Source organism: Lepidochelys kempii, chromosome 17, assembly GCF_965140265.1.
Source record: "Lepidochelys kempii isolate rLepKem1 chromosome 17, rLepKem1.hap2, whole genome shotgun sequence".
Classification (NCBI taxonomy): domain Eukaryota; kingdom Metazoa; phylum Chordata; order Testudines; family Cheloniidae; genus Lepidochelys; species Lepidochelys kempii.
Window position 1 is genome coordinate 16,199,121 of NC_133272.1, and position 20,057 is coordinate 16,219,177.

The following is a 20,057-nucleotide window of genomic DNA, read 5'->3' on the forward strand; positions in this document are numbered from 1 at the left end:
GGCCTCCCAAGTAACAGATCTAAATATTACTTTATGTAAGGACTTGATTTGTTGCTAGTAAGATTAACAAAAGAGTCAAGGTCACAACTTTCAAATAGGGATGCCTAAGATTAGAGTTTATTGGAGATCAGGATGCTCTGCATGATTGAAGAATAAAGTTACTTAATTAGGTGCCTAACCTTAGGCACCCAATTTTGAAAATCCTGGCCCAAGTGTTCATTAAGAGCTATTTTCTCCAGCTTTAAGTCTTGTATGATATTAAACCCTTCAGTGCTGTCAGTCCTGGCATGTTCCAGAGCCAAAAACAGGATGCATGCCAAAAAGTTGAGACTTCCGCTGTCAAAGGGCTAGAGGCAATTGTTTGGAAAGGAGTTTGTTAACACATACCATATTTTCTTTCAAATAATTCTTCAACCTGCTTTCTCAAGTCTGTAATTCGGGCATTCCATTTCTCTGTAAGGAAAAAAGAAGGACATGTTAGACTACAAATGAGAGCAAGCCTTTACAAAGAGTGTTTTGCTACTGAATTCTGGAATAAACAGTATGCCTTTAGAGCTCACACGCACACAGATTCATGTGGGGGTGTGATACACACACTATATCTCAATATATATAGGGGATCTGGTACACACTCTACATCTCAATATACATGTATATCAAAGAAATAGGATAGAATAAAATGTTTAAGATTACCTCCAAAACTTGTGCAGATGTTAAACCAAGTTTAAAAAAATTAAAGGACAAAAATGGGCTAAAATTAGTCCAAAAATGGTTTTTCTTCGACGTTTCAGTCAGCAGCTCACACCACCATCAGGGGTAAAGTCAATTTTCAGCAGCTATTGACAGTTATTTAAATCCAGAGCATGAGAAGCTTAATTAGGAAAGCTTGATAAAGCTTACACCGAGTACATGAAGCTGTTTTGGCGCAAATCTGTAAAACTACATGGGTCAGGAGGCATCATGCCATCCTCTTCATTAATCCAGTATTTGCCAAAGTCCTGATGTTGGCTGGATTTGCAAGTCATCCATACAATTCCTATTTCTGAAAGAAGATGCAGACTGCAAGACATAGACATTATCCAAATCCAGTTGTGTGTTGTATGGATAAACTGGATTTAACAGCAGTATTTTTAAACAGTTTAAGTTCTGTGATAGAAATTGCATCTTGTTTTCATATCATTTCAATACCTTTAGGACTGGCTTTTTGAAGATGGTACCAGCTGCTGGCTGGCTTTTAGATACTAAATAAGCAAGCATTTTTGTTGCCTATTTGCAGAGTAGACTTTTCTGACCTCTCCAGTTACAAGCCCAAAGTCAGACTGATAGGTTTAGCCGTTACACCTCCTTTTGCTGAAAATCATTCTCTCATGTAAGATGAGATACAGGGTTCAGCTTCAAGTCTTTACCAAAATTGGTTTTAAATATTAAATCTCCTATTGGCAAATGAATACAGCTTCAGAGTCCATTTTTAAAGGTTATAATTGACTTTTATATGCAATTTCTTGGATGTCAAAAGATAAGCGTGAAATACACAGTATAGGTAAGAATAAGGCCTTGTCCACATGGCAAATTTTTTTGGAATAACTGATTTTTTCAGGATAAATGCCCTTGCGGACACACAAAAACTTTTTTCAAATTATCTGGTATCTCATCCCGCACTAATCAATCTGGTTTGGATTTAGCAATTCACAGGGGAATCTCTGCTGGGGGCTCCCCACTCTAAGCACTAGTGGTGGGACCCACATGGACTGTTTTGGGAGGGTGGCCTTGGAAATACCCAAGAGACCATCAAAGGCACTGAAGCAACCCTGGACTTCATCCAGGAGATTCTCCCAGACAGCCAAGATCTCTCTGGCATGCCAAACCCTGAGCCAGAGACCCAGGAACAAGAGAAACCCAGGCAGAAAGCCAGCCTGAAACTGCTGTGTAGGGAAGAACTACTAGTAAGTATTAGGTACTGTAATACAATACAACTATATAAGGAGATTTCTTAAACAACTGTGTTCCAGGTGCTGGCTGGATGCTGCCATTTTGCGTGGAGTCTCTGCCTCTCCCCAACCTTCCTTTAGTGTGCTCAAAATGGCATCTTCCCTTTAAGCCCTAAAGGGTTTATTTCCCTGAAGTATCAAATTCCACAACCACTGGCCAAACGTACAACTCATTGTCCCATCCCCCTTCCTGTGTGATTCTCCCTCTGTTGCCGACCACCCTCCAAGATGGTGGTATTGCAGGGGTTAAAAGAAAAACCAGACACATTTCAAAGCACATGTTTATTGCAACGGCAGATACAGTAGGAGAAAAAGCCACAGAAAAAGTATTTTGGCTCACAGTTTAATCAGTGCCCCAAAGCTTTCAGCTATCTTTACATTTTATCACGTAAATTGCCAAAATTAGGCTAGAGACATTTCAAAATGAATAGGGATTATAAAGCATTCATGGTTAATTTTAATCAGACCTTCAGTATTAACCACCCCTTGGTTTCAAACCAATTACTGCAGAAGTCTGCTTATTTTGTAGTGCTCCTGATCTGCATGAGTTATAAAAACAGAATTTAAAGCAAAGATAGCCCTCTGTTTGGCATGCACGTTGCAAACCAATGCAGCCTTTTTGGGGCTGCCAAGATAGATGGCATTTCCCTTCCTCTCCTGGACCAGCGTAGGGTGTGGGGGCATCATCCTAGGAAACAACAGCACTGCATAGCTCCCTGGTTTGCCCACTGACTTTGAACAGTCATCCTCTACCTATTGGGAACACACATAAGGGTAACACGCTCCAGTGTAAGGTTGCCTATAGACACACACATGTAATTACTAACCTGCCCCCCACTCATTCTCCATTATCTACCAATCTCGCAGCCAGCACTGATACAGAGGTCCTATAGGAAAGGGAAGTAAAGTGGAAAATGTCCACGCACACCCCAGACTGGGAAGAGCAGAAGGCAATGGCATTCCAAAAAATGAGAAAATATCAACTTACTGTTGTCATGGAGACCACTATCTACTTGCACTTTTTCTCTGTCCTCCCTACCACATGAAATGCCACCGCCCTGAGCATCTGAAAAGTCTCTGTGTGAAGCAAAAGATGACGTGGAAGAATACGCTCAGACCTTGCCAAATACATCTCTGCTAAGATGCATTTATCACGAGAAAATCAGTTGAGAAATCTCCTCCCCCGCCCTGCAATAAAAACATCAGTTCCTAATAAAATGTTCTCTCTCTCACGCACACCCACCTACCATTCATTTGGTCACAGTATATTCATTTTCTACCCATTGCACTCTGGTTTCAAAGTAGGAGCATGTTTCCCTTGACACTGTTTCCCCAACAAGTTGTGGCACCTTAGAAGCACCGTCTCTGGCTACTCACAACATTGAGAAAAATCTCTTCACCTCCACCACCCAGCCATCAATGAGGATTTCTCCCTTGCTCTCACAGATGCTGGGCAAAACACAGCAAGCACCTATCTCACAGGGCAGATATGGCTCACAAGCATCCAGTCTTGTTAGGATATAAGATAATTCCACTTTCCCTTCCATCTTTCAAAAGCACATTCCACTGTCATACTGCAGCTACTCAGGGTATAGTTAAACAGCATCCTTCTCCTATCCATGTGTCCAGTAAAAGGCTTCGGAAGCCCAGGAAGCAGAGGATAAACTGGGTTTCCCAGAATGACAGGGGGAATCGCAACACCATTAATGTCCATAGTGGTCCTGGGAGCAAAAGTTCCTTTTTTCATTGGAGGAGTGAACAGGGCTGAGTTTCTACAGTTCCTGGCAATTTTGACCTTGCAAGACTACCCTGTATTAATATCGGTGAACCTTCCATAGTGATCAGCCAGGCCTTGCAGCACACCACGGACAAATACCCTTTTCTGATGAAGTCTGAGGGGCAAAGAATTGATACATAAGTCCCAATACAACGTGGGAACACCATTTGTGCAAATCCATCAATAACCTCCCATGCATTGCCAAGCTTTATGACAAGGCCCAAGAGCACCTTGTCAATAGCAGTGCACGCTTCCACGAGAACAGTCCAGACAGTTGATATGCCAACACCAAAGTAGTTAGCTACTGACTGGTAGAAATTAGAGACCGAGAACTTCCAAAGGACATTGGCTGTACACTTCTCAATATGAAGGGGAACCCCCCCTGTTGGTGTTCCACCACTGCAACTCCAGGGGGAGGCTTTGCACAGATGTCTAGAAAAGTAGCTTTTGTCATTCCAAAGTTCTGCTGCCAGTGCTGGTCATGCCAGTTCTGCATCATTATCATGTCCTGCCTGTATGCGCTAGTTTGCTGAGTGCAGAAGTGGTGCTCCATTGAGTGGAGCTGCTCCGGGAAAGTGTCCTGCAGAAGTAACAGCTTTATTTCAAACTCCTCCTCTACCCATGTGGCTGTGGCTGTCTCGCAACCCATCCAAAGCCATGAACACGAACAGAGAGGTGCAGCAGCTCCTTCACATTCATGACAGGATCGTGGTGCTTGGCATGTTTTCTCCACGCTGTCTGATAGTTTGAAAATGGTACTTGCCTCACAAGACACAGATGAGCCATGGAAATTATTTAGTCTGAGCCCAAACTCTAGTATGTTCTGGTAGGCATCCCACAATGTGCTATGAGAAAAATCCCAGAGTGCATACAGCCTAATGGCAGAACCCTAGACTGAACACTAGAACTCACTGGGGTATCTGCCCAGAATACCGTCTGGCTAATTCAAAAAAATCACAGTGCTCTGTGGACACAACGATCCAAAATGGAAGTAGCTTAAGCCAGAATAAACAAAGCATGTGGATGCACTCTTTCACTACAGTTACTCTGTATGTGTTATAACAGAAAAAACAATGTTAAAAAAAACCAAAAAAACACTTTCCCATGGAGACAAGGCCTAAGCCAGGCTATTCACCATGAAGGAGTCTCCCTTCTTTTCCCAAGCATGGCTCCCCTTGGCACACCTTTGTTGTGTAACTTGAAGTGTGGAGAGAAACTAACTAGGACTGGCTCCTGAACTAGGACTCCAATTATCCATTAAGCTAAAGTGAAAGTGACCGGCCTCACTCTTTTCTCAGATTTTCTCTCAAGAGGTCAGACGAGAAAATGGCTAAACTGATTTCTACTTTGTTTTATCCTATTTCTAATGTTTATATTGTTACGGTTTCCTCCTCTCTACCACAATGGCTTCCAAATGGTTTATAAAAGCTACAACTTTGGTTAGTCCAAATTCTGGTTAGAGGATCAATTTACAGGTGAACAAAAACAGGTGGTTTACAACTGCTTGCACTGTAGCAATATATCTACAAAGAAATATAGGCTGTTAACTGAATGCCTCTATTTATCTCTTCAAAAGTCCCACAACCTGATGTTATCTAGAGTCATCAAGAAGGAAAGTTTTTCAGGAAGCAAATGACAAAGAGAAACTTGAATTTGTATCTTACCAAAATTGAATTCTCTCACTTTTCTTCTCCCAGCATTGGCAGCCTCATTTGCTGACTCAGTGTTCTTCGGTCTCTTGTTGGGTGGTAAGTAGTCCTCATCATCTTAAAAATAAACATGAGACACATCACTGATGGTTTTATCCAGACACGTACTTTACAGCGTTGACACGGTTTTGGAGTCTCAGAATTCTAATGCAAGTATCAATCAGTGCCTTATTAAGGGCCCAAATCTGCAACCTTAGTCATGTGAGTAATCCCAGATTTAAAGAGAGTATCTGCCTGTGTTAAAACTACTTAGGAAAGTAAGAGTGCCAGGATGTAGCAAAGTTTAGTATAAGCAACATTTATTTCACATTTTGCTGGGAAAGATGTTAAACACAACAAGAACTAAGTGGCGTTCTGCTTAGTCACAAAAAGTCATCATGGGACAGCAAAAATAAACATTTACTAAATGTTTATCTGATTAACTAGAAAATCTATTCACTAAAGCTATGCCTACCCTGCATAGATTATACTGGCATAGCCCCATAATGTAGCTGCAGCTTACACTGCCCAAAGAAGCTTTTTCTGTCAGTGTAGGAACACCATCTCCCCAAATGACGTTAGCTATGTTAATGGAAAGACTTTTCTGTCGACATAGCTGCATCTACACTAGGAGTTTGTCAGCAGAGTTATGTTAGTCAAGGATGTGTTTTTTCACACCCTGGCCAATGGAGCCATGCCAATATAACTTTTCAGTGAAGATCAGGCCTAAGTCTTGAAATGCATTATCTAAACGTAGGGCCCACACAGGACTAAAGCATGAAAGTAAGCTCTACAGCCTCTTATGGTACATTTGTCCCTGCAGAGCTGAAGAGCTCCACAGAAATAGCGCTTCAAACCAGTACAACCCTGTGAGACATGAATAAGTTTCATTTAACAAGAGCTCAAAATATCAGGGGTTGTTCTGAAGTTTTTAATTCCAGTAGTTTCATAGGTATAGTTGCAGCAAGCAGGAAATAAGACCCTTTGACTCTCTCACTTCTGTGCTAGAAGGCTCCCTTCTCCAGAGCCTAGTTATGCTCCTGAGGCCAAATTCACCTAACGGACAGAAAATGCAGTTAAGGAAAGCAATTGATGGTCTTTCTGCTCTGATGAAAGAGGTTTAGCACACCAATAAACAAATCCAAAACTATGCCAGAACTTGACTTTTTTTCTTCGTGTTGTTATAAAAAAAATCCTTTCACCTTTGTAATATTTACAATCCTAGATAAGAGAACTCGATAATTAGAAAAAGAAAACTGAAGCCTGTCTCATGCTTGAGACAGCATTTTCCCCAGGATGTCGTGAGCGTATTCCATTTGGAAAGCACAGTGTATATTTTAATTTGTAGCCACTCGTTGTCTCTCTTTGGCTGTATGATAGAAGCCAACTTTTCAGTGTGTTTTTACTTGTATGGCAGAGGACTTCCAACCAGTCTTCTAGTACAAAAAAACCCCAACATTTAATTGCTTTAGTGTCACTACAGTACTTTCACTGCAGCTACATCACTGTACACACTTATTACAAATCAGAGGCCAAAACAGCTGTTATCTTCCCAATAGATTTTTAATCAGCATCAGACAATTAGTTTAAAGCTTCAGTTACAGTACTTGTACATGCAACTCACGAGTCCTTTCCACAAGCTTGTCTCAACTAGGAATTTGTACGTGTCTAAAATGTGTTAATAAAATGCCTTCTTTTTTTAAGAATGAATATGTTCTTCAGAGTCTTATATTTTACCTTACAATTAGAGTAATGAATATTTTGTACTATTAATGCTAGAAAAAAACAACAAGATTTAATCACTATGTTTTTGGTATGTTGTGTTTTTACTGAACTTCTTGGAGTAAGTGTGCTTAAGTGGTAGTTCTCATTTCAGACTCTAGTCAATGCTGACTGGTGATCAAATTTATTCTACTCTAGGCAGTGGGTGAAAGAAAACATCATGCATACTCAGCCAGACAATTGTGAAAGGCTTTTGTTACCAAGAGAACCCAAAAAGATTGGAACGCAGGAGTTGCAAAAACTAACCTTCAATGGTGACCTCAACTTCAGGGTCCTCACTTGTCTCAGAAGGGGCATGCTGAGAAGAATCTGAGAACAAAAACAGATCACAAAAGAACTTCAGAATGGCATATGCACTATAAAGTACTTTTACCCAAGCGTTCAGCAATTTAGCATTCACACTGCCACCTGTCACAGAAGCCTAATGGCATATTAATATGTTTGTTGCACACTGTGAATTAAAAAAACCCCAAGAACAGAGACACTTTACAACAAGCCTTTAAGCATTTCTAGACAAAGGTAAGGAGGTAAGCATTATATTTGCTAAATTTCATATGCAGCAGTGTAGGAAATTTCTTATTCTTGGCTTAATAGGATTCATATAATCATAAATAATTCCTCATTGTCTTGAAGGATTACTTAAAAATGTAAACAAAGGCTTTGTGCCCTAATAGATTATATATTTTCTGTCGTCATTCATGGCAGACTTCCTCTGGTTGTGCTAAAATAATTTTCATTACAGATTACAATGTTAACAGTGCAAAATGATGGAGATGGGGGTCAAACTGACTTCAGTGGGGCAACATGCATCAGTATAGTGAACAGGATTTGCCTTAACAGTATAGAGTGGGGAAAAACATATACACTGGATAAAATTTTTTTTAAAAAGGAAGCTGATTCTTGTTTGAAACTGTTAAGATTTATGCAAATTCTCTAGTTAAAAGGCACTGTGTTTGTACACCTGGATGAACACTGTCTTTGAGATCTCTAAGCTAGAAGCATAGTAAATTGTTTTGTTCGATGGTCAGTAGGGAGCACTCTCCCTTCATCATTGCTTTTCACTTTATATCATAGTCATCAGCAACAGCTACTGTAACACATTAAATAAAGCACATTTCACCTATGTCAAATCTATCACCTGGTTCAGAAAAACTGTATTACTCGTGAATTAAACGGAACGAGTGTAACACAGGTAACTGGTAAACTCAAAGCACAAAGAGGATTATGATGTCCTGGTCCTTTAGCCACAGAAGATCAGACAAGCAGTCCATCTAGTCCAGTATCCAGTGTCTGACATCCTTTAGAGGAACATGCACGAAGTCACATAGTGGACAGTTACGAAATAGTATGCCCAGAAGAGTACCGTAATTTCTTCTTAAACCATATCAGTGGTTGGCTTATTCCCTGAAGCAAGTCTTATCTAACTTGTAGATATTACCAGTATAAAAGAGAGAACTCTTTTTGACCTCTAAGCACCTCTTGACCTCAATGATAACTTTGCGGCAATAAGTTCCAGGTGTTCCATTGTGTGCGTATATAATTTTTTTTTTTAAATCATCTTTTCTATTTTAAATAGGTTACCATTCAGTTTCACTCACTGCCTCCCTCTACTTGTTTTCAAGGGTAAATTTACCTCTCATATACCAGGCATTTTTTAATATAGCATTAATTTTTTTGTCTCTTCAATATACTAATTAGTCCCAACCTTTTCAATCTCTCTTCATACAAACACCTCTCTAGCTCTGTAATGATTTTCGGCACCCCTCTAGATGTCTTCAGTATATGCTGTATCATCTTTTCCAAAACAGTAGGACAACTCAATACAATATTTTAGATGAAGGCATACTATCTTTTATATAACACTAGAATATTTTCACTACTATTTTGTCTACCATTCTTTATATGTCCTAACATGTTTATTTTACCCACGCTGCACATTTAAAGCAGGATAATGATGCGGCAAGTTCTTTCGGAGTGGTTTCAATCAATTTAGAGCTCAGTAATACATAGTTTAAATTATTCCCTCTGATGTGCAATTGCTATTGTGTTGTCCATTCACTAAACCTTGTCTGCCCTTAGTTTCCTTAATAGCTTCTCATAAGGAACTTTGTCAAAGGCTTTTCGAAAATCCAATCATCAACTGATTCTTCTCCCTTAGGCACTAATTTGTGGGCACATAAATAATTTTAATAGATTACAGACGCAGGATTTTCCTTCAGATAAACCATCCTAGCTTGTCCATATCATATGTCAATCTAGCCATTTCTTTTACTCCTTTTAAAATCACAAAAAAAATGTCCTACCAGTAAAGTAAGGCTTAACTTAATTGCTTGTAATTTTCTGAATTGCCCCAGCATTTTTTTTTAAACATACTAACTTAACTTGAAGCATGGATAGGTTTTGAGTTCTTAGCAAAAAAGGGTGCAACTTTCAATTCAATAGTTCTCATTTAACAAAAGAGAAAACAGATTTAAGAACGACATGGAAATAGAGCTCAGGTTTAAACTAGTAGAGGCCTAAATCAGGCACTCTTAGTGGAGGGTCTGTGGTTGTGGAGTTCAGTACTGCCAAAGATAAGGCTGAGCCTCCGTCTTATCCCTTTCAGGTTGCCCTGTAACACTCATTTCTTTCTTCTAGTTCTCTCTTAACAATTAAGTGTCAAAGTGGTCATGACACTTGCTTGGGGAAGCAATGCACCCAGATTATTTCCTCCTAGGCACATGGTTTTATTAATGCAGATCGGAAGAGCAGAGAATTTTATTCTTTTTTGAGGGACCTAATGCACTTCTAAATTTACGCAATGCCATCTACACACTATGTGATAGGCACCTTTGAAAGTCAAATAGTAAGGATTGTAACAGTGAGTACTGTTGCCATCATAACTTGCCCACAAAACCCATGAGTTTATGATTTGGGATGGAATAAAACTGGTTGGAGGATCATATTTCTGATTTCATGTAATAGCTTTTAGATATTATGGTGATGGGCACCTGACAAATGCAATTAATAATTTAAAAGAATGATCACTCCCATCACAATAAGTCATTCACGGTCGGGGGGGGGCTGGAGGGGGTAGAAGAAACAACAAAACCAGCCATCCATTCACAAGGAGAATGGTTGAGGAGATAATCTACAGTTTCAATGTACTGAAGTTTCATTGTTTTCAAATATTTATTTAAAAAATGAAATTCTCTTTTCAATGCTGTTAATTCATGTTTATGAAAAAAGTTTCATATCTCTAACCTTCTACCGGTATTTCCACATCTGTTCCTTCACTGCAATCGGAACCCTGGTGGCTTCCTTAGATAAATATAAAGTAAAATATACCATAATAAAAATACAGAGTAACCTGTGCTAACATTAAATATTCAAAATAAGTATTTTAATAAGGCAAGTTCAAAACTATAAATATCTAAAATCCACATGAACTGAAAAAATGCATCTCAATTTCTGAATCTGAAAAATTCATTAAAGCAAAAGCAGTCTGACCTTTATACAGAAGTGTCTTTCTTGAGGTGCAAATTAGCTTTTTCTAATGTTTGTAAATGGGCATAATACACACACACACCCCAACTGCTGATTTTGTGGGGGTGGGGGAATTTAGGCAACACAATTTCACCAGATTTTCAAATTCTGCGAAAAACATCTTCCCTAACCAACCACAAACACTTTTCCCATTAAACTGCTTCCCCCCCATGCTTTCTTCCCCACTCCAACGTCCTAACCCATAATACTTTTAAAAAGAATCAAGTTTGAAATGTGGCATGCAAAGAGGGTTATTAAAATGTTTATTAATAGCATAATTTTACACACCAAACTGCAATGGAAACAAGGCTTAAATTTTCAAGAATTGCTAGTAATTTTTGATGCCTCAGAATTGGTCTTAAAAGGGCCCGATGTTAAGAGAGTAGATTAAGAAGGCAGAGCACCTCTGAAAAAGACAGGGTCCCCTTTTATTGTATTTTAAATTCGGCACCCAAAAATTCTAGCACACAAAAACACTTGTCCCTTTTGAAAATTTAGATATGAGATCTTACTTGTCTCATACCAAACACAGAACTCCAGCATCTTGAGAATCAGCACTCAGACATCCAAATACCAACACTGCTGCAAGAAAATGTTGCTGAGCGATACAGAATTGAAAAAATACCTGTGTACTTCTTTGCAAGAGCAATTTTTTCATCAATTTCTGAAGTTTCTGAAGGGCCTGCTTTGGAGACACAAATGTAAGTCTTTAAAAATCTATTTCACAGTAAAATTCACTTTTTCAGCCACTAAATTCATGTGTTAAACCAGCTCCTTTTATTAAGTATACCAATGAAGTACATTTGGTTTCCATAGTTTAAAAAACTATCACAACAACATTATGATTGGGAAACAGTCAATTCAATGAGTGTATGAAAGACTATACTCAGAAGAGAAAAATCTCTTGGAATTATATTAAAACAATTACGATTACTAACTGGTATCTTTTAGTGGTTTGGGATAGTTTCACTTAACGTGACTGGGCAAACTATATTTTCAAAAAGGTTCAAAATTACCACGACGAAGTGAGGGATTGGTGGGTGTGTGATTTTTACACTCTTTATCATCTCTTAGCATCAAGACACTTTCTGATTACACAAGTATGTAGCTCTTGCCTGGAAATAGGCGAGGACTTCACCAATTTACATGGGTAATGAAAAGACACAATACAGCTGCTACCACTTCACATGCATAAGAACCGCTGGCTACAACAGATTTGGCTAGAGGCAGTGAAACTACTCAAGCATTAATAAGAATTCATTTGGAGATTAAGTAATGACCAAGTAAAACAGAAAAAAGGCAGTGTCCAGTCCCAGGTTTCTTAAATCTATGTGACATAATTGCTATCAGTGACTCATTTGTCAATTACTACTATTCTGGTATTACATGCAAACTGATGGGGTCCCATCCCAGCTCCAAATAAGAGCTACATACGCATTACAGAGTAAAAGTCATTCCCCTTCCAGAGTCTGGTTTATTACCAAAACGATAATTTCAAAATAACTCTATATGAACTCAAACTCAATCCTCTTTCTAGGATTCCTTTCCTCAAGACCTGTCTTGTCACAGGCCCTGGATCCCTGTGCCAGAGGGATACTCCCACTTCATTTATATTATATTCATGGTGAAATCTTATGAGCCATTCCTGGCCTAAAGATGCAGCAACAACTGACCTGTAGATCCCTCCTGGATTCCCACACCTGCTAATAAGGTGGGACATTTAGGGCATACCTACACTTACAAGGGATTGACGGTGTGCCAATCGATCCACCAGGGGTCGAATTAGCAGATCTAGTAAAGACCCGCTAAATCGACCGCAGATCGATTTCCCTTCAACTCCAGAACTCCACCGGAATGAGAAGCATAAGGTAAGTCGATGGGAGAGTTTCTCCCCATTGACCCAGTGAGGTGTAGACACTGCCAAAAGTCGACCTAAGCTACGTAGACTATTTTGGAGTTGCATGACTTAGATCAACTAAGCCCCATAGGGTAGATCTGCCCTAAGAGAGAAGAGAAGTCACAAAAGTAACAGGGCACAACATGGGTGAAGTAATATCTTTTATTGGATCAACTTCTGTTGGTGAGAGAGACAAGCTTTCAAGCCACACAAAGCTCTTCTTCAGGTCTGGGAAAGGTATTTTGAGTGTCTCAGTTAAATGCAAGGTGGAACAGATTGTTTAGCATAAGTAGTTAGCACATATTATAAAAAGAAAAGGAGGACTTGTGGCACCTTAGAGACTAACAAATGTATTTCAGCATAAGCTTTCGTGAGCTACAGCTCACTTCATCGGATACATTCAGAGGAAAATACAGTGGGGAGATTTATATACACAGAGAACATGAAACAATGGGTGTTACCATACACACAAATGAGAGGTTTCAGAGTAGCAGCCATGTTAGTCTGTATTCGCAAAAAGAAAAGGAGTACTTGAGTACTTGTGGCACCTTAGAGAAATCTGTTAGTCTCTAAGGTGCCACAAGTACTCCTTTTCTTTTTACTGTAATGAGAGTGATCAGGTAAGGTGAGATATTACCAGCAGGAGAGCGGGGGGTGGGGGGAGGAGGAGGAACAACCTTTTGTAGTGATAATCAAGGTGGGCCATTTCTAGCAGTGGACAAGAACGTCTGAGGAACAGCGGAGGGTGGGCGGAATAAATATGGGGAAATAGTTTTACTTTGTGTAATGACACATCCACTCCCAGTCTTTATTCAAGCCTAAGTTAATTGTATCCAGTTTGCAAATTAATTCCAATTCAGCAGTCTCTCACTGGAGTCTGTTTTTGAAGTTCTTTTGTTGAAAAATTGCCACTTTTAGGTCTGTAATCGAGTGACCAAAGAGATTGAAGTGTTCTCCGACTGGTTTTTGAATGTTATAATTCTTGAAGTCTGATTTGTGTCCATTTATTCTTTTACATAGAGACTGTCCAGTTTGGCCAATGTACATGGCAGAGGGGCATTGCGGGCACATGATGGCATATATCACATTGGTAGATGTGCAGGTGAACGAGCCTCTGATAGTGTGGCTGATGTGATTAGTCCCTATGATGGTGTCCCCTGAATAGATATGTGGACACAGTTGGCAACGGGCTTTGTTACAAGGATAAGTTCCTGGGTTAGTGGTTCTGTTGTGTGGTTGCTGGTGAGTATTTGCTTCAGGTTGCGGGGCTGTCTGTAAGCAAGGACTGGCCTGTCTCCCAAGATCTGTGAGAGTGATGGATCATCCTTCAGGATAGGTTGTAGATCCTTGATGATGCGTTGGAGAGGTTTTAGTTGGGGGCTGAAGGTGATGGCTAGTGGCGTTCTGTTATTTTCTTTGTTGGGCCTATCCTGTAGTAGGTGACTTCTGGGTACTCTTCTGGCTCTGTCAACCTGTTTCTTCACTTCAGCAGGTGGGTAACTGTAGTTGTAAGAATGCTTGGGAGAGATCTTGTAGGTGTTTGTCTTTGTCTGAGGGGTTGGAGCAAATGCGGTTGTATTGTAGAGCTTGGCTGTAGACAATGGATCGTGTGGTGTGGTCTGGGTGAAAGCTGGCAAAGCCTCCAACCCCTTTTCACCCCCCTGAGCACTGCAAGTTTCAGGCACTGTAAGTGGCAGTGTAGACAAGCTCATAGAGGAATCATTTTGTGAAAAGCTTCAATACAGAAATAACCCCCCCTCCGACCCACACTGGAACCCATACAGGGTATTAAACAACTACAATTCATACTCAAGGGGACCCCATCGTGAAAGAAATCTTTCCTGAACCCCCTCTTCTGGGCTTTAAACAACTTCTGAACCTCTCCAAGCTTATCAGAAGCAAGCTCCCCAGACCCAGGACACACCAACTCCAAGTGGCATCAGACCCTGCCAGAACAACAGATGCAAAACCTGTAGACACAGCTCCACTGATAGAATGATCAAACCCCACCCCCCACCCCCACACCTTTCAAGATCCAGAAGTACTACAATGCCTATCACAAGATGTGGTGTACTTCATCCAGTGCACTAAATACCCCTATAGCATTTAGTAGCAACTATGTGGGTGAAACTAGACAATCACTACACTCTCGAATGAACTCACACAGGACAATGATAAAAGACAAAAACACCACAACACTTGTGGGTGAACAGTTTTCACAAAAAGAAAAGGACGACATGTGGCACCTTAGAAACTAACAAATTTATTTAAGCATAAGCTGTAGCTCACAAAAGCTTATGCTCAAATAAATTTGTTAGTCTTTAAGGTGCCACAAGTCCTCCTTTTCTTTCTGTGGATACAGACTAACACGGCTGCTACTCTGAAACTTTTCACATTGATCACTCTATATCTGACTTATCAGATCTCATCCTCAAAGGAAACCTGCACAACATTTTCAAAAACAAGCCTGGGAGCTTAAATTCATCTCTGCTAGACACTAGAAATCATGGACTGAATAGACACACTGGATTACTGACTTAGTACAACAATCTATAACCCAACTACTCAACTCTATGCCCTCCCCCACTGCTTCCTCCCGCCCCCCCTTCTGCCTTCCTTTCCTCCCTATGATTGAAGGGGTGTTAACAGGCCACTTCATCTAAAATGGTCCCTTGACATGCATATTAACTACTTATGCTAACCCATCGGTTCCACTTGTATTTAGCTGACATTTCCCAGACTTGAAGAAGAGCTCTGTGAAAGCTCGAAAGCTTGACTCTCACCAATAGAAGATAGTCCAATAAAAAAATATCAGAGACACAAGGTGGGTAAGGTAATATCCTGGGATCAACATGGCTAAAACAACACTGTATACAACAGTGGAAGAACTTTTGATGAGTCACTTATGCTTTGAAATGGCCTGTATCCATTTATCTGCATTGTGCCAGTTAATTATATCTGATGGCCATTTAATTTCTATATTAAGTGTTTTGTCACAGTGTGGTTTGTTATTTTCCTTTCTGTATGAATTCCTGCTTTTTCTATAATAGTTTTTAAGATGGATTCTATTAAATGCATTCCCAATGACTAGGTCTTGTACCACTGAAGGTCAAGTTGTTGCAAACTGGATTTACAATTTTTAGCAAGATAAAATAAGACACTTCCTTCTCGCATTCTGGATGATCTCCACTGGAGAAAAAATATCTGTAGTTAGAACTGGACATCTTTCTGTATTTTTACGGTGAGTGTAACCTTTTGAATTTATCAGTCTAAAGTCAAGAGGGTCATTCTTCTTCTAGCTTCAGTTGGATGTCTCCCCATTTTAGTTGCCTCATTTCATCATTCCCTCGAATTCCGAAACACATTATATTATTCAGCCACTTTGTGTTTTGAAGGGAATTGGCACTGTGTGGTCCAAGCTGATTTGTCAAGTATAACTGGTTTACAAGCTCATTTGTCACTTTGTCAGATGCATTTTGTTTGCAGCCTTTTCCCTTTGTTTTCAGTTCTCTTTGTTTTAATTTCAAGGCATCTCTGGTATCTTCGAAGACTGCATTAGTTAGGCTGGTGGGATAATTGGCTTCTTTGAAGTAACCTTCAGTACTTTGGAATACTGATTGCAGAGTGAGGAATTCATAGTCAGTTATTTTTATGTAAAAACAAACTTTTCCATCACTTACTTTTCACCAGACAAACAATATTGCTGAAGATATACACAAACCTTTAGGGTGCAAGGCTTTTTTGCTCTGTTTGGGCAGTTGCTTTAGTTCTTTTGCTTAGTTCCTAGCAGAGAGTTACTGAATATATGGTTTTTCCCTAACTCATGCAAACATACTGCATCACTATGTGTTGCTATGTATGCAAGGAGACTGGGGTAGTTGTGAAGTCTGTTTCAATACTGATTGTTAAAAATATAATCAGATTACATTTTATACTAAGGTCTAAATTTCCCTCCCGAGATGCATGCATACATCTCCCAAGGAAGCCAATGAGAGTTGTACATCATACAGAGGGCACAATTTGGTTCTAAAAAATAACGACTGATTACTTTTGTCAAAATCTGGATCTGATTCTTGTTTGTTTTATAGCAGCACCTAGAGTCCTTGGCTCCATTGTGCTGGGCACTGTATAAACATATCAAAGACAGTCCCTACTCCATAGATTTTACATCTAAATTCTGAGCATGAGCAGTAATATCATGGTTCCCAGGCTGAGACTAATATGCAAGATTTAAGCCCCATAGGCACAAGCTGGACAAAGCTGTAAACAGCTAAAAAAGATCCTTAGATTTATATGTAGGTCGAAATATCCTGAATAATTTTTTTCCTCCCATCAAAAAGTAGCCTCCTTTTCCAAAATTTGAAAAGATCCTTAGATTTATACGTAGGTCGAAATATCCTGAATAATTTTTTTCCTCCCATCAAAAAGTAGCCTCCTTTTCCAAAATTTGAAAAGTTTTAGCAAAAACTTTGATATATTTGAAGTTTTCTCTTTTTCAGAAATCTAACAGAAACCTTAACACAAATATTCTTGCATGACTTTGTTCTGCAAAATGTTTAGTCTTGGAATAAGCAGGTTTTTTTTAATCAGTAAAATGTCAATAAACATTGATTTCACTGATTTCACACCCAAAGCAATGAAAAAATATTTCCATCAATGATACTCAAAGTTTACAGACAGGCAAAGAAAGAAAAATACTGCTTGAGAACTTGAGTTTGATTTAAGGTTATTTACCTATATATTTTGACATATGATATTGACAATTTGTGTTTTATTGGTTATGAAGCTTTAACTTTTTGAATCTCAATATCTACCATCATTAAGTAATTACTGTCTGAGCCCCCATAATCTCCCACAACTGAAAATTTTAATCTTTCACACTAACTTTTACCAGAAATGGGAAAAAAAAGAAATATTACCTCACCCACCTTGTCTCTCTAATATCCTGTGATGGACACAGCTATAACACTGCATACATCAATATTATAGGTTAAAATTATAAAAAATAAAAATTGAATTCTACCATGCCTAAAAATGATTTTTGTTTGTTGGGGTTTTTTTAATTTGTTTTTGTTCTTGCCAATCCTGATCGGTCAGCTGCTTCACATGATGGATTTTTTTCACAAATCAGAAAAATGTAAAAAATATTTGAAAATTCAGAAAACAAAATCAAAATTGGATCACTACAAACAGCAATCAATGAAAAATGCTGTCAGATTTACTGACATTTTTGCAATTAAAAAAATTTAACCAGTTTTAGGCAATTCAATTTTTATGGTAGATGAAGCTTTAAGCCAGACAGCCTTTAGCACACTGCGTAGTAAAAAGGTGACAAAAAGTTGTCACTGAGGTTACATTTGCAAGCCTGTCACCAAAGCAAAACATATTCTAGCGTTCTTCCACAATTCTACCAGCTCAATGTAGTTATTTAATACTAGCTTACTTTCAGTGATCTATAATGTCATTTACCTGCCGGGGGGAGGGGGGATTCTGTTGCAGTAGCTGTATGCCTATTTCCTTCATTGAGAGTTACTTAAATGGCTACAAGCATGGAGGTTTTGTATTAGAACAAATAAGTCTAGTTTAGCTACGCAACTACAATGTGTCTAAAGACAGGAAAAAACAGCAGTTGTCACACTTAGATACACCATCTTATGAGACAAAATATATGCAAGCTAATATTACCTGGAATATTATACTGATAGTAGTCAGGATCCTCTGATTCCTCTTTTACTGTTACTGTTGCCATCTCTAGTGAAATTCCTGCAGAAGCAATGGAAAAGTCACCCAGTCACATATGCAGACACATGATAAAGGGATTCAAAACCAAAATTCTGGCTTGTCTTTATCACACAAAGAGGAGCAACCGGTTTGAAGTAATGTAATAAGTTACTATTTTTTAAAAATGGCATAGTGGGGTTCCAGGTTTCTTTCATCTCAATAACTTCCCTATCAAATAGGCTCAATTTACCCTATTTCTTTTTTCTAACCTGCTAGCCCTGCAAACTCAACCTTGGATCCAAAAAGTCAAGCTGGGCTCTTCCCTTCTTGTACACAATCACAAAAGTTTTGCATCCCCCTCCTACGCACATGGCACTTCTAAACTAATTTTTGCTCACTTATGTTTATACAAACTGAATTCATTTGAAATCTAGAGATTTCTGGAACTGAATCATTTTGCTGTGTGCAGCAGCACTGTAGGGCCTTGAACTGGTCTACATTCTGCTAAGCAATGCTCTCAGCAGGTCATCAAATTGGTTCCGAAATGTTTTCAAAACATTTTGACTAGAGGAAGATTACCACCCCAAGAGAATAGCATTAATAATGCTGCAAATGTTCTAGCAACATTTGCAGCAAAGATTTGACAACTCTTCTTCATTTCAGTCTCTCTGACTGATTACTTTATAAAAACAAGAATGCAAACTAACTCTTTGTCTGTATTAAGTGAGCTAAAAATCATCTATCTATCTATACAGCACCTGTGAATTTACACTATCTAGGATAAACATGAAGGGATATTAAGCCCATATGTTAGGACTGAATATTATAGCTGACAGGGCTAGTTAATTCTTCCCTCCACCCAAACGATGTAGAAAACTAAAGAAAAATGGGAGGAATAGATCACAACTTCTTCCCCATCTACCTACAATCTTATGACATTGTCATTAGTACAATTTTATTAGACAACCTATAAAATTTTATAAAACATCATTTCTCAGTCCTCAAAATGGATACTTTTGACCGACTAAATCCTATAGTACTTAACCATTAGGCTATAGTTTGGTTAGATGAAGGAAGGGGTTTGTTAATATATTTATTGCAGTCAATTGCTGCTGTTCTCATGCTTTTCTGTTTGCACTCTCTACCGCTATCTAAATGCAACCACTTGAAATTAAGGCTGCTTGCTCAGAATGTTTTGCAAAGAAGTGCAAACAGTTACATACCAGAATCCTCATTTGGTTCTGTTTTTACTTGGACAGGAGGGCCACTAAAGGAAAAAAAAAAAATTAAAAAAGAAGAAACAACAACATGCTTATGGAAGTTTCTGAAGTGCTTGTATTATCTAATAACTTGGAAGTGATATAAAGTAGTTAAGAGAAAAAATTCATAGTGCCACGTAATAGCTATTCTGGAGTATTTTATGTGGCTTTCAATATCATTCATTCCCTACCCAACTTCTTTAAGACATATTTAGTATTACAGAACTGCACTATTTTTAGTAAGATGTTTATTTAGAAGCACATAACTCCATTAAAATTTGCATTTTGCAACACACATTTTACATTAATGAATTTCCAACTTGTTCCAGACACTGCCAAATGGTAAAATTGTATGACATTCAATAGAAGAGACAGTGGGAAGGAATAAGCTTGATGGACATACTTGTGACATACTGCTGC

At 38.8% G+C, this 20,057-nt stretch overlaps 1 protein-coding gene across 5 annotated transcripts in view; it reads right to left on the bottom strand.

Annotated features, from left to right (window-relative positions):
• Positions 1-19,896, bottom strand: part of LOC140899643 (general transcription factor II-I-like) — a 47,941-nt gene extending 28,045 nt beyond the window's left edge. For 2 of the 5 annotated variants that reach the window (XR_012155405.1, XM_073315477.1), the window contains exons 1-7: positions 19,602-19,839; positions 18,343-18,420; positions 11,386-11,445; positions 10,479-10,535; positions 7,482-7,544; positions 5,430-5,531; positions 388-453 (exon numbers count right to left, since the gene is read on the bottom strand). Coding sequence is in view for 1 of the 5 variants with exons in the window: in XM_073315477.1 (XP_073171578.1) it covers positions 388-453; positions 5,430-5,531; positions 7,482-7,544; positions 10,479-10,535; positions 11,386-11,445; positions 18,343-18,406 (412 nt within the window). In the remaining 4 variants the exon portion in view is untranslated. Of the gene's footprint in view, positions 1-387; positions 454-5,429; positions 5,532-7,481; positions 7,545-10,478; positions 10,536-11,385; positions 11,446-18,342; positions 18,421-19,601 lie in introns of all 5 variants that reach the window. The other 3 variants (XR_012155406.1, XR_012155408.1, XR_012155407.1) reach the window with 3 other exon arrangements.
• Between the last annotated feature and the right edge of the window lie 161 nt (positions 19,897-20,057).